Here is a 13299-nt window from a genome sequence, read left to right on the forward strand (position 1 = left end):
TGTGCAGTAACAGATAGCAGGTAACATGGAGTGACATCTCGGTATCTGTACATAGTTATTTACAGCGCATGTGTGACATGCTAGTTAGCTTTGGTAGTGCAATACACTGTTCCTGTTATTCTAATTTAAAGTGTCCTTTCCTTTGGCCATAAGTGTGCGTGTGTGCGACATGAGTGTGTGCCCGCTCATGTTAAAGTGTTAAGTGGCTGCTCGTGTGTGAGCGTGCACAGTGTGCGTGTCGTGTGTGTGTTCATGTGTGCTTGTGTGTGGACAGTTCAATGTTCTGAGCACTCAATGTACATTGTTCATGGCTCTGATGGCCTGGGGGAAGAAGCTGAGCCTAAGCCGCTCTGTCCTAGTAGCTGGGATTTGCAGGCGTCTGCCTGACCTCAGCAGCTGAAACAGGCTGTTATTGGGGTGGTGAGGGTCTTTCATTATCCTGCAGGCTCTGGATTTGCACCTCTTGTTGTATAGAACCTGCAGGGGGGGTAGTGCAATACCCGTGGTACGCTCGGCTGAGCGCACCACTTTCTGTAGGGCCTTCTTGTCCTGTGCCGTGCTGTTTCCATACCAGGCAGTGATGTTTCCGGTCAGGATGCTCTCTACAGCTCCTGAGTAGAAGGACTGGAGTATCTTCCCCGATACTCTGAACTTCCTTAACTGTCTCAGGTGGTAGAGACGCTGTTTCGCCTTCTTTACTACTGTGCCTATGTGTGTTGACCATGTCAGGTCCTCTGAGATGTGGACCCCCAGGTACTTGAAGCTGCTCACCCTGTCCACGGTAGCCCCGTTTATCATCAGTGGTGTGTGTGTCTCCTGCTGTCCTCTCCTATAATCCACGATCAGTTCCTTGGTTTTGCCAATGTTCAGGAGCAGGCTGTTGTCCTGGCACCAGCGTTCCAGTACCTCCACCTCCTCCCGGTAGGCCTTCTCGTCGTTGTCCGAGATCAGCCCCACCACCACCGTGTCATCTGCGAACTTCACTATGGAGTTGGAGCTGAACTTGGCCACACAGTCGTGTGTGTAGAGTGAGTACAGCAGGGGGCTCAGAACACAGCCCTGGGGGGACCCGATGCTCAGGGTGATGGTGTTGGAGGTCTGACCCTGTATAGATGTAGCAGTACTGTCTATCTGTCTGTATGTCATGTATGTCATATATGTCCTGATGAATTGAAAATGGGGGACCCTGATCATGTAAACAAGACGAAAGTCTTTCTCTGGTCTGCATCCCCTTAACAATTGTGCGTATTGAGCTGTACTGTATTGTACCCATTCCGCAATCTGTTAATAAAGTTTTCAATCAATCAATCAATAATTATATGATTACATGCAGACGTTGCTATATATTATTATTACGTGGGTTACTTTCCACACACACACACACACACACACACACACACACACACACACACACACACACACACACACACACACACACACACACACACACACACACACACGCACACACACACGCGCCACAAGTCCACACACATGCTAACACACTGTTAATACGACAAGAGCGCTCTCTGCCGGCGATCATATGACGTTACACATAATCAACAAAGCTCTTGTAATCACGCGTATAGCGACCACTGCACTTCCGCGTTACATGGAGCTCGAGCTCGGGGGGGGGGGCTCAGATACTCCAGGAAGTCCACGTCATCTCAAGTCACACACACACCTTGCATCGATTCACAACTACAACATGGACAACATCATCGTGTGCATTTTTTTACTCCGCGGACTAAAACGATTCTAAAATAAATTACAAAAAAAACATAATGGGAATCGTCTTGTAACAAATACCCTTCATGTCAGAAGAAGACGCAGCGACGCGGGCGGACACCGGTTCAGAAAGGTCTCTATTGCCAAGTTAGTTTTCACATATTACAAGGGATTTAATTTGGTAGTTTTTTCGGTGCGACATTATATTATAGACAGACAAAAACGTACAGATAATAAAATAAAAAGGTGGAATAAAGTCAAATGGAATAATGGACTACGTTGAAATAGAAGCACAATACTCAATATAATTGTGAAATACAAATAGGGCAGGGCTGTAGGCTACTACAACTGTAAAATAAAAAGGTGGAATAAAATAATTTATATTTATATATATATTTATAATTTATAAAACTAAATTCAATTTGAGCTTTTTGGCAGGTGCATACATGTCCTGTCGGGACGAGGAAGTCGCGTTGTCTCGGAAACCATAACTTCAGAAAACGAAAACGTTCACATTTCTGTGTCTCTCTCTCTCTGGACCTGCTTCTTCTGAACACTGCATTTCGTTCCGAAACACCTCGAAATAGTAGTACTAACCGAATTCTAATGTGTTGGTGTCTTGCTAAGTTATCTAACTATATCTAACGTTAACTTTAAGGTAACTTCATTTAACGTTAGCTACTCAGCTACTGTATTTGCAAATCTGGTACGTCATAAATGTCTAGATGTAGCAGTACTGTTTCTGTATGTCGTGTGTGTCATATGTTATGATGATGAATTGAAAAAGGTGGGACCCTGATGTAGGGCTGGGCGGTATGGTCTAAATTTGTTATCATGGTATAATTTGAAGCATAGACTGTAATATGATGAATTGAAAATGGGGGACCCTGATGTAAACAAGGCGAAAGTCTTTCTCTGGTCTGCATCCCCTTAACAATTGTGTGTATTGAGCTGTACTGTATTGTACCCACTCTACAATCTGTTAAATAAAGTTTTCATTAATTCATTCATTCATTCATTCGCTATATATCACGGTATATTCATTTATCATTTTTTTTTTATCTACTTTTTCTCCCATTTTTCTATTTTTCTCCCATCCCAATTTCGTATCGTCCAATTCTACCCTCCCCTGTCTCGAACGTTGCTAGACCATGCCTCCCACAAGCCGGCTGCAATGTGGACGAAGCCTTGCATCACGTGTCCCCTCCACGTGTATGCTTTTACCAACCCAGTTGTTTTTCCGGGTTCCCGTTTTGCGCTCTGATTGGCCACTGACCTACACGTGTACGCCCCCCCTCGCTATCGCCTTTGGGGCGTGAGATATGAAGACAGATTTAACTGGGCAGTAATAATAAACACACTCGAAACAGCTATTACCAGACAATTACAACAGCAGTGGTGCCTGCTTAAAATGTCACGTATTATAGGCTATAAGCCCGTGTAGATCTATTCGGAATAATAAACATCGCCACCCTCTAGCAAAACATGACACAATGTGATCCTATCTCCGATAGAGCGGCTGGTCGCAGAGACGCGAGTTGAACGAACACATCGGGAGGAGAATGAATGAATGAACCTGATGTAAACAAGACAAAAGTCTTTCTCTGGTCTGCATCCCCTTAACAATTGTGTGTATTGAGCCGTACTGTATTGTACGATAGAGCGGCTGGTCGCAGAGACGCGAGTTGAACGAACACATCGGGAGGAGAATGAATGAATTTTTTTTATTTGTGTCTGTAGATTGTTGGTGAACAACTAACTTTAGGTTAGTTTAACTTGTCTGTGTCCAGTCCTTTCGATTAGCCCCACCGTTCATTGTAAACAATGATGCATGTAGTTACTGTGTGTTGTTGTAGCCACCGGTTAATTCGCGATTTTTTTATTGGTTTGTCATGACAAACCAATTACATAATCCAACATATGTGTAAAGAAACAACATATTCCAGTTAACGGTATCTTTTTTTAATGATTCGTTACGGCGAAATCAATACTTCCATTTGTATGAATTGCGTTAAGCGGAGCTGAGTATTCCTGCCTGGCTGAAGGGCTTGTCGCGGCTCATGCGCGCGCTCTGCCAATCAGAGCGCAAAACGGGAACGCGGAAACACAACTGCGTTGCGGAAAGCATACACGCGTCCCCTCCGGTACTCGAGGAGGCAGCCGTCGCATCTTTTCACCTGCACAGTGAGATCTCTCAGCGGCGGGGGTCTGCGTGGGAGGGACACGCCGCCCCCGTTGCTTCCTGATTCTACTGCGCAGGCGCACCAACCGACCTGTAGGAGTCGCTGTCCACAACGTCCAATCCCCACCCACCAGCTTCCCACCCCCTAATACTGCCAATTGTATTAGTATGAACGACCAGCCAAGCTGGCTCGAACCCAGCATCTCCTGCATTAGTGGCGAGCGCCTTGCCCACTGCGCCACTTAGCCGCCCAGTATTCATTTATCTTAAAATGTCTATATAAATGCTTCTGAAGGGGTAAAACACTGGCAGCTATCTCTTGTATTACTAGGACATATGTCACATAGTACAGAGGTATTTTAAGAAAATGTATTGTGCAAAACTGCAATAGAAAAATGCAAAACCTTTTCTCAAGTTACTTCCATCTCTAAAAAACACTTTTTTCATGAAATACAATAAAATCAAGCGGCACAAAGTGAAAATAAAAACTACTGCAGGACAGGAGGTTTCTTTGCCTCAAACAACTCAAAACACAATAAAACTCCAACATAACTTAACTTTAGTACAATGTTTGACAACGTAGAGAGCAAGAGAGCATGATGTAATAGGTTTGAGGTTTGAGCGTCCTAAGTTGCCGTAGTTGATGATGTCACACCAGGATGTCATTGTCAACACAGAGTTGGAAACGAGAGCAGCCCGATGGATAACGCGATATAAAGAAACAAATAGCCAATAAATGTGAAGTTATCTTTGAACCTCTGTTGTCAAGCCTCGTCAATATAACCCCCCCCCCCCCTTTCCTCACTAAGGAACTGGTGCCGCAGAGTCACGTTAGAACGTTAGCTTAGCGGCTAACGTTAGCCTGTTGCTGCGCTAAAGCTAGTCTCTCAGCCTCCTTAGCCAAATTTAAATGCCCAAACTATAATATGGCAAGGTCCGTGAGCAAGTGGAGAAAATCTCAGTACAATTAAACACTATGCAACGACCACTGCAAACGTAGAGTGAATCGTCAAGTAACGTTAACATCATTGCTACTGCTGTGACTAGCTGCTCTAGTCTACCGGTCACAAGGTATGAAGGTATAGTCAAAATCCATACCGTAGCGCAAATTTATACCGTCCACCCCTAAACAAGACGAAAGTCTTTCTCTGGTCTGCATCCCCTTAATAATTGTATGTATTGAGCTGTACTGTACCATTCTGCAATCTGTTAATAAAGTTTTCAATCAATCAATCAATCAGCCAACTGACACTAGTTGCTTGACAGGGAGGGATGGACGATGTGGTGATTACACTCACTTCCGGGTGTGACACAGACGACTCTGATGTTGAAATCCTCGGTAACTACACAGAGGATAATAAGGCTGGTGCAAAACGATTCATCAAAACAGTCGTCTGGGCATATAAGGTGATACCGGTAAGTTGTTATGTGTCTCCTGTTGTTGCATGATTGGCATGATGCGGGACATGTAAACAAACAGTGTGTAACAGACAGGAAGACGTTTCCTTAAGCTTTTACCCCCATTGGTCCTTTACTCCTCCTCTACTCACTTCCGGTCAGGAAGTTGCTTGGAGGAGACATCTGGTCTGGTGATGGTAATCATTTGCAAGGAGACATATTCAAGAAGGAGACATCACTGGTGGCCATATTCAAACGCATGTACTCTCAATAACTGTCAAACTAAATGAATGTGTGAAAAAGCTTTTGGTGGAAAACGTTGGAGTTTTTGGATGTGTAAGATTATGTGCAAAATAAATCGGCATTGTTTTTAATTTGAATTTGTCTTTACAATGTCTTTCTTTAGGAATGCATAAACACAGCAGGTAACACGGCAAACACAGTAGCTAACTTCTCCATGTATTTCTCTCCATAGTTTCGGATCGTCCTCACAGAAAGTGGATGGGCTCTACATAAAAGAGGAAACGCACCCACTCCAGTCCAAGTAGGAGACTTGACTCATGACGACGACAACAACAACAACAACAACAACAACAACAACAACAACAACAACAACAACTTCGACCTGCTAGAGGACAGTGAAAGCACCGGGACAAAGGGGCCAGCAGACAAAGGACTAACCGCACAAAGAGGAGGTTCCACTTCACTCGACAACTATCCAAAAGGAGACTCGACCGTTGCTTCTCCAGCGCAGGACACAGATGTTCCAGAACCAGAGCAGGGATTCAGTGGAGCTTCGATGATGGAAGTATCAGATCAGAAGGACGCAAAGGCAGGCGATTACAGCCGACTCGTTATAAGACTAAGAAGGTTGCCTTTATCAGAAATCCATAAGTGGAAAGCCAGGCATAAACGATGCTCGGATTGCCCCGATCAACCGGACAGTGTCGGCAACGCAGCGGGATGTGTCAACCGACCGAGTACCAATGCGATTCCAAACGAATCTCCGTTAAACCCTCCAGCGGGCGAGTCTTCGGAGAGATGTGTAACTCCTCAGGAACAGGTAGAGAACCAGGAAGAACCGCTGAGCGCACAGTCACCTTCAGATGATCCACTCTCTAGAAGCCCCCATCACTGTTCAGATAAACAAACATGTCCTACTATGTCCTCAGAAGATCACAGCACGTGTGAGGCAGAGAGAACCACCTCGTATTCGGCCCCACTTGGCCCAAATGAAGCACCCCCTACTGCGTTGCCGCCTCAAGAGCAAACGCGGGGTGGTGCAACTTCATACCCGAGAGACCCCTGCTGCTCCAGCCCTTCCCTCCAGCGTGTCACAAACTCGGGACCTACGCCTCTGGATTTGAAACCCTCAGAGTCCTCTCACAGGCCCCTCGCCCAGGCCTCTCCTCCACGCTCCCCTACCCCGACGCCGCACCCTCGGACGACCCCGCAGGAGGAGCAGCACCCTGCCTCCAGCCCCCGGCCCGGCACGAGCGCCGCCTCTCCTTGTGGTAGTATTAAAAGCCAAGCCGCCGGGACCCACTCGCCCACCTCTACGGTGATACTCGCTGGAGACTCTCCCGAGAGCCTGCTGGAGGACGGCGAAGCCGATCTGGCTATGAACAGCCCGGCCCGTCGGTGCGACGACGACGGCATCAGCACTGAGCCCCCTCCTCCGCTGCTGCTGCCCGGAACGGAGGGCCTGGGTGTGGTGAGTTCCTGAGAAACTGGTTCCTATATACACTACTATACAATATACAATTTACAATTTTAACTCTTAATGTATCTAAACTATACTATTAGTACCTCCTTCCTTTAAAGTGACTTATAGTGATTCTATATATAAGTGATAGTTTTAGCGGAAGTCGCGTTGTCTCGGATGCCATAGCAACTTCAGAGCGAAAACGTTCACATTTCTGTGGCTCTCTCTCTGGACCTGCTTCTGAACACGCATTTCGTTCCGAATCACCTTGTATTGAAGCTCTTGGTGGTTAGGAAATGTAGTCAACGACACGGGGTGTCTAGTCAGGACACGGGAGGCAGGAACGTTCTTTGAGGAGTTTTATTACCAATTATCGGACAGATGCACAGGCACTTGTTACTTTTCTATTTCCCATTAACACTTTGAGTGCCAGCAGGGGGCGCACGATTTAGCGCTTGAGTGCCAGCGCTGTAGTCAATGGGAGGGCGAGCACATTTGCAAACGCATAAACTATATCTTAAATTATGGCTATGTGTCTAATACGCCCGTCGCTTATCAATGACCCTTGTGGTGAAGGGCAGGATGCGACCTAGGGGGTCATACTGGCTTGCTAGTATCTTGTAGATATTTCTTATAGTCTTAATTTCTTGAGCTTCCCCATGGGTCTGGGAAACCCATCTCTCACTGCTATCTTCCTTGGCCTCCTTGGGCAGGTTGCCGATCACCTCTTTTCTTTATTACTTTTTTGTTAAAAAAAATGGACGATCGATATCGGTATTGGCCCATACCCAAACCCAGGTATCGGTATCGGGACTGATAAAGTCGGATCGGTGCATCCCTAGTTACTGGCCCACTGGCGGATCTCGAAGCCGCCTGTGGCTAGGAGGGCTCTCAGTTTGCTCACGAGGCTGCTTGCTTCTTCTTTGGTGGGCAGACTCTGCAGACAGTTATCCACATAGAAACACTGTTCTACACTGTGGCGAACATCCTCTGCTGGTTGGCTAGACTCAATGACATGTTTCTGGAGGGCAAAGATTGCACAGCAGGGACTGCATGTTTTCCCGAAGGGCAGGACCTCCCACTGGTACACTGATGGTGGTTCGTCTGTCTTCAGGTTCCTCCAGAGGAACCTCAGTAGGGGCTTGTCTCTATCCAACAGGCGAACCTGATGGAACATTCCCTTTATGTCCCCACTTATGGCCACTCGATGCTCTCTGAAACACAGGAGGATTCCAAGGAGTGAGGGTCCTAGTGTTGGGCCTGGAAGGAGGTAGTTGTTCAGATTTTGTCCACCGTACTGGAAACTGCAGTTGAAGACGATCCGGTCTTTGCCATTGTGCCTGACCATGTGATGGGGCAGGAACCATGACTCTTCGGATGTGTCAGCCTGGCTGGGGTTAATCTTGGTGATGTACCCAGCTATCTCTAGCTTATTGATCTCTTCTTGATAGATAGATGCACGCTGTGGGTCTTGAGTTAGTCTCTTCTCTGTGTTCTGCAGGTTCTTCATCACAACTTCCCTTGAAACTTGCAGCTTGGGCATGGTTTGGACTCGCAGGAGGGGAGTAGCATACCGCTGCACTCCATTGACCTCTACACAGGTGGTCTCTGCCTCCAACAGCTCCACTGAGTACTTGCCCTGTTTGGATCTGTTCACTAACCTCTCACTCTTGAAAGGCAGTGTATCCAACTGCCACAGCCGTTCAACTTGACTGAATAGCTCAGCAGAAGGGGAGGAAGCAGCTGTGAAGAAGCACTGTGTGGTCTGAAGCTGTTGCTGCATGTACTTTGCTGGACCTTGGAGTGTCCAGCCGAAGTTAGTATTGACTGCCGTGGGGGCCCAGATGCACTGGCTCGATCGGTACGATCAGGTTGGCGTGATCAGATCCAATCAGGAGGGTTGGCTGAGCTCTGTCGATTGGTGGGATCGCCAGGCCTCGTAGATGGCGATACTTCTCCTGGAGCTGGGCGACTGAGTAGCTGTACTGGGACAGACCTAGCTGTTCACCGGTGAAGGCACCTTGAATAGGGAACCTTTTCCTTGGTTGGGATGCTGGGGCGATAGTGAAGGAGACGCGTGAGCCTGACAGGGTCTTAATATCTTGGCGGATAGTACGAAGGGTCAGGTCTTCAGCTTGACCCTATATTCCCAGGTGGTGTGCTGCTGAAGCGAGCAGGATGGTTCTTTCTGAGCCATCGTCCAGCACTGCATAGGTGTTGAAGACCATGTAGTGCAGGTTGACTCTGACGATCTTCAGAAGCACTCGATTGTATCCATTTGGCTGATCCAGGTAGTGAGTCTCTGCTGTCGAAGTGATGGTGGGCTCATTCCCACTCCTCTGGTTAACCTCGTGCAGGACGGAGAGGTGTTTGGACTTACAGAGTCGACACAGCTTCTTCAGGTCACAAGCAGAGGCTAGGTGAGGACGACCGCATCTCCAACACCTTCTCTTGGCTTTGATCCAGTCCACTATCTCCCCTTTGGTCAACTTAGCGAAGCGTTCGCATTGGCTGAGGTAGTGTTCTGACTCACAGTAGGGGCAGTATATCTTACCCTTCCCTTGGGTCTGGACAGGATGATATACTTTGGAGGGCCTTTCAGGTGGAGGATCTTTGGGGTTGTCTGTACCATGCATCACCGTAGTGACCTTTATCTTGGGCTGTTACTTGGGGTCTCTCTTGTCGTTCTCACTGTGAGCATGAAGGGAGGGCTCAATGTCCAGGCATCTGACCTCTACCCTCAGCCACTCTGCGAAGAAGGTGAGCGACAGCTTCGTCTTGTCTGGGTTTTCCCTGTACTGTTGGCGACGGAACCTCTCTTGCTGGTGCTTGGGAAGCCTGTTGAGGAGGCGCTTCACGTTTGAGCCACAATGGAGTTCCTCATGACCTTCACCTTGAAGAGACTTCAGCATCCCGACTAGCGACTGCACTCTGTGTTCCATGTCCTCTATCTCCTTCAGAGCAAACTGGTATGGGCGTCCGTATCGCTCGTCCAGTGCCCTCAGAGCTCAAGTTCAAGTTCAAGTTCTTTAATAGTTGTCATACAGAAGTACAGAATACTTTCATACAAAATGCTTCTTACTGTTACGCTCCAGAGACTGTGCTAGACAAGATAGTATCAAATAACATAATAACATAATATAGCATGAATTTAGAAGAAGAAAATGAGGTCACAGTTGTTCGGTATAGACATATGTACAATGTTCTGAGTTACCATATAATATACAATACACAACTATGCAGTGTACTAATGTACAGTACTATCTAGTGCAAAGCAGAAATGGGATGAGGTACAATTTTAGGTACAATTTACAGTAAGGTGTACGAGTTGTAGTGCAATCCTTCATCCATAAATATAAAGTGTGGGGAGTGGGTGCTACAGTGTGTTTGTTTAAAGTGGGTGTGTGCTATAAAGTGTGTGTAGTGGGTGCTGCAGTGTGTTTGTTTAAAGTGAGTGTGTGCGTGTGGATGTGTGTGCTATGTGTGTTTGGTGGTTGTTGTTGTGTAGTGTTCATTCATTGTTCGTTTAGCAGCCTGATGGCCTGGGGATAGAAGCTACTTCTGAGTCTTTCTGTGCTCGCCTTGAGACTCCTGTATCGCTTGCCTGACGGCAGCAGTTCAAAGAGGCAGTTGTTCGGGTGGCTCGAGTCCTTAATAATTCTCTTAGCCTTCCCCTTGCAACGCTTGTAGTAAATGTTCTGGAGGGTGGGGAGCCCCCCTCCGATTGTGCGTTCGGCTGAACGTGTCACTCTTTGTAGTCTGCTTTGGTCTTTTGCAGTGCTATTCCCAAACCAGGAGGTGATGTTGCCGGTCAAGATGCTCTCTATTGTACATGAGTAGAAGTTCTTAAGGATCTTCTGGCTGACTTGGAACTTCCTTAGGCGCCTGAGGAAGTAGAGGCGTTGTCGTGCCTTCTTCACCACACTGTTAATGTGTATGGTCCATTTCAAGTCCTCGGATATGTGGGCTCCGAGGTACTTGAAGCTGTTGACTCTCTCAACCGGTGCCCCGTCGATGCTGAGGGGGCTGTAGTCCTTGACCCCCGACCTCCTGAAGTCCACAATCATCTCCTTTGTTTTGCTGACGTTCAGGGAGAGGCTGTTTTCCTGGCACCATCCCGCCAGGACCTTGACCTCTTCCAGGTAGGCCCTCTCGTCGTTGGCAGAGATCAGGCCCACCACCACTGTGTCGTCAGCAAATTTGACGATTGTATTGCTACTCCGCTGAGCCACACAGTCGTGTGTGTACAGGGAGTAGAGGAGGGGACTCAGAACACAGCCCTGGGGGGCCCCTATGTTGAGGGTGATGGATGAGGAGGTGCAGTTGCCTGCTCTCACCACCTGGGGTCTGCCAGTCAGGAAGTCCAAGACCCACTGGCAGAGGTCATAGCCCAAGCCCAGGTCCCTGAGCTTGGCTATGAGTATGGAGGGGACTATGGTATTGAATGCCGAGCTGTAGTCGATGAATAGCATTCTCACATAGTTCCCCTGCCTCTTGTCCAGGTGTGATGCTGCTGTGTGCAGCACATGGGATATGGCGTCCTCCGTGGACCTGTTGGGGCGGTATGCAAATTGCAGGGGGTCCATGTTGATGGGGAGGGAGGAGCAGATGTAGCCCTTTACTAGCTTCTCAAAGCACTTCATGGCTATGGAGGTGAGAGCTACAGGGCGGTAGTCGTTGAGGCAAGCAGGCTTGGATTTTTTGGGTACAGGGATAATAGTGGACTTCTTCAGGCAGGTGGGGATGACAGCCTGTTCTAAGGACAGGTTAAATATGTCAGTGAATACTGGGGCCAGTTGGTCGGCACAGACTTTTAGGACGCGGCCGGGGATGCCGTCCGGACCTGCTGCCTTCCTGATATTCACTTTTTTAAAGGTCCGCCTCACCTCATGCTCTGTTACCCTGAACACTGCGCCTCCATCAGCAGCCGACCCCCCCCCCCCCATTGCCGAGGCTTGTGAGCTGGTGTTGTTATTACCAGCATCAAACCTCGCATAGAAGGTATTGAGGTCGTTTGCTAAGGAGATGTCACTGTTCAGTTTGAGGGAGGCGCCTTTGTAGTCTGTCATCGTTTTGAGCCCCTGCCACATAGCTCTAGAGTCAGCTTGTTCAAACTGGAGTTCAATTTTATCCCTGTAGCGTCGTTTGGCCTCTGTCACTGTCCTCCTTACGTTGTGTTGCGCCACCTTGTGGTCGTTCATGTTGCCTGCCACTAGGCCGTCATTGTATGCTTTGGTGCGCTCTCTCAGAGCTTCACGGACGGATTTGTCTACCCAGGGTTTTTGATTTGGGTAAACTTTCATTTTGGTAGTGGGGATTGTTTCTTTCACCCTAGTACAGACATAGTCCAGCACTGTCTCCGTGTAGGCATTAATGTTATCTGTGTCGCGGAATACAATCCAGTCTGTGTTGTGAAACACTGACACTAGTGTATCCTCTGACGTCACATCCCATTTCTGCACCTCTCGCGAGACTACGGGAGTACTTTTAATTCTTTGTCTGTACTTGGGTGTAAGGAAAATGGATGCGTGATCTGACTTGCCAAAGCCACTATCAGAATGAGCCTTGTAGCCACCTTTAAATTGCGTGTAACAGTGATCTAGGATGTTACCGCCTCTGGTGTTGCAAGTCACATGCTGGTAGAAATCAGGCAATACCTTTCTCAGATTGGCGCTATTGAAATCTCCCAGTACTAAAATGGCGGCGTTAACGTTCGTCGTTTGTATATTGTTTACCTCGTCGTGTAGTCTGGAGAGCGCGGCGTTGTTGTTGGCTTGCGGTGGAATATACACTCCGACCAGGATGATCGCCGTTAACTCCCTCGGGAGGAAGAAAGGACGACACTTGATGGTTATATATTCCAGTTCTGGGGAGCAGTGATTGGATAATTCCTTCACATTCGTTGGATCACTCCAATTTTTGTTAAACATGAAGGCAATACCTCCACCACGTTGTTTACCGGACTCTGATTGTGTCCGATCTTTCCTATGGATAAAGAAATGATCCGCTGGTTGAATCGCGTGATCTGGAACCTCCGGCGTGAGCCACGTTTCGGTGAAGCAGAGAACGTTGCAGTCCCTAACGTCTCTTTGGTATTGAATCCTTGCTCGGATATCATCCAGTTTATTGTCAATTGATTGTACATTGGCTAGCAATATACTGGGCAATGGCGTTCGAGTAGGGCATACTTGACTCTGCATAAGCCAGCACCAGGTGATGGGCACGCGACACTTTTATATGCGTCAGCAGAATGGCATACTTGTAGTGCTCAGAGTGAGAAGGATTGAGG

The 13299-nt window shown here is 47.7% G+C and overlaps 1 protein-coding gene across 3 annotated transcripts in view; it reads left to right on the forward strand.

Annotated features, from left to right (window-relative positions):
* The first annotated feature begins 1713 nt into the window (after positions 1 to 1713).
* Positions 1714 to 13299, forward strand: part of simc1 (SUMO interacting motifs containing 1) — a 51267-nt gene continuing 39681 nt past the window's right edge. For 2 of the 3 annotated variants that reach the window (XM_084332388.1, XM_084332389.1), the window contains exons 1-3: positions 1714 to 1858; positions 5174 to 5323; positions 5781 to 7019. In XM_084332388.1, coding sequence (XP_084188514.1) covers positions 5180 to 5323; positions 5781 to 7019 — 1383 coding nt within the window. In that variant the 5' untranslated portion in view covers positions 1714 to 1858; positions 5174 to 5179. Of the gene's footprint in view, positions 1859 to 2364; positions 2432 to 5173; positions 5324 to 5780; positions 7020 to 13299 lie in introns of those variants that run through there. The other variant, XM_084332390.1, reaches the window with a different exon arrangement.

Source organism: Notolepis coatsorum, assembly GCF_963971535.1.
Source record: "Notolepis coatsorum genome assembly, chromosome: 16".
NCBI lineage: Eukaryota > Metazoa > Chordata > Actinopteri > Aulopiformes > Paralepididae > Notolepis > Notolepis coatsorum.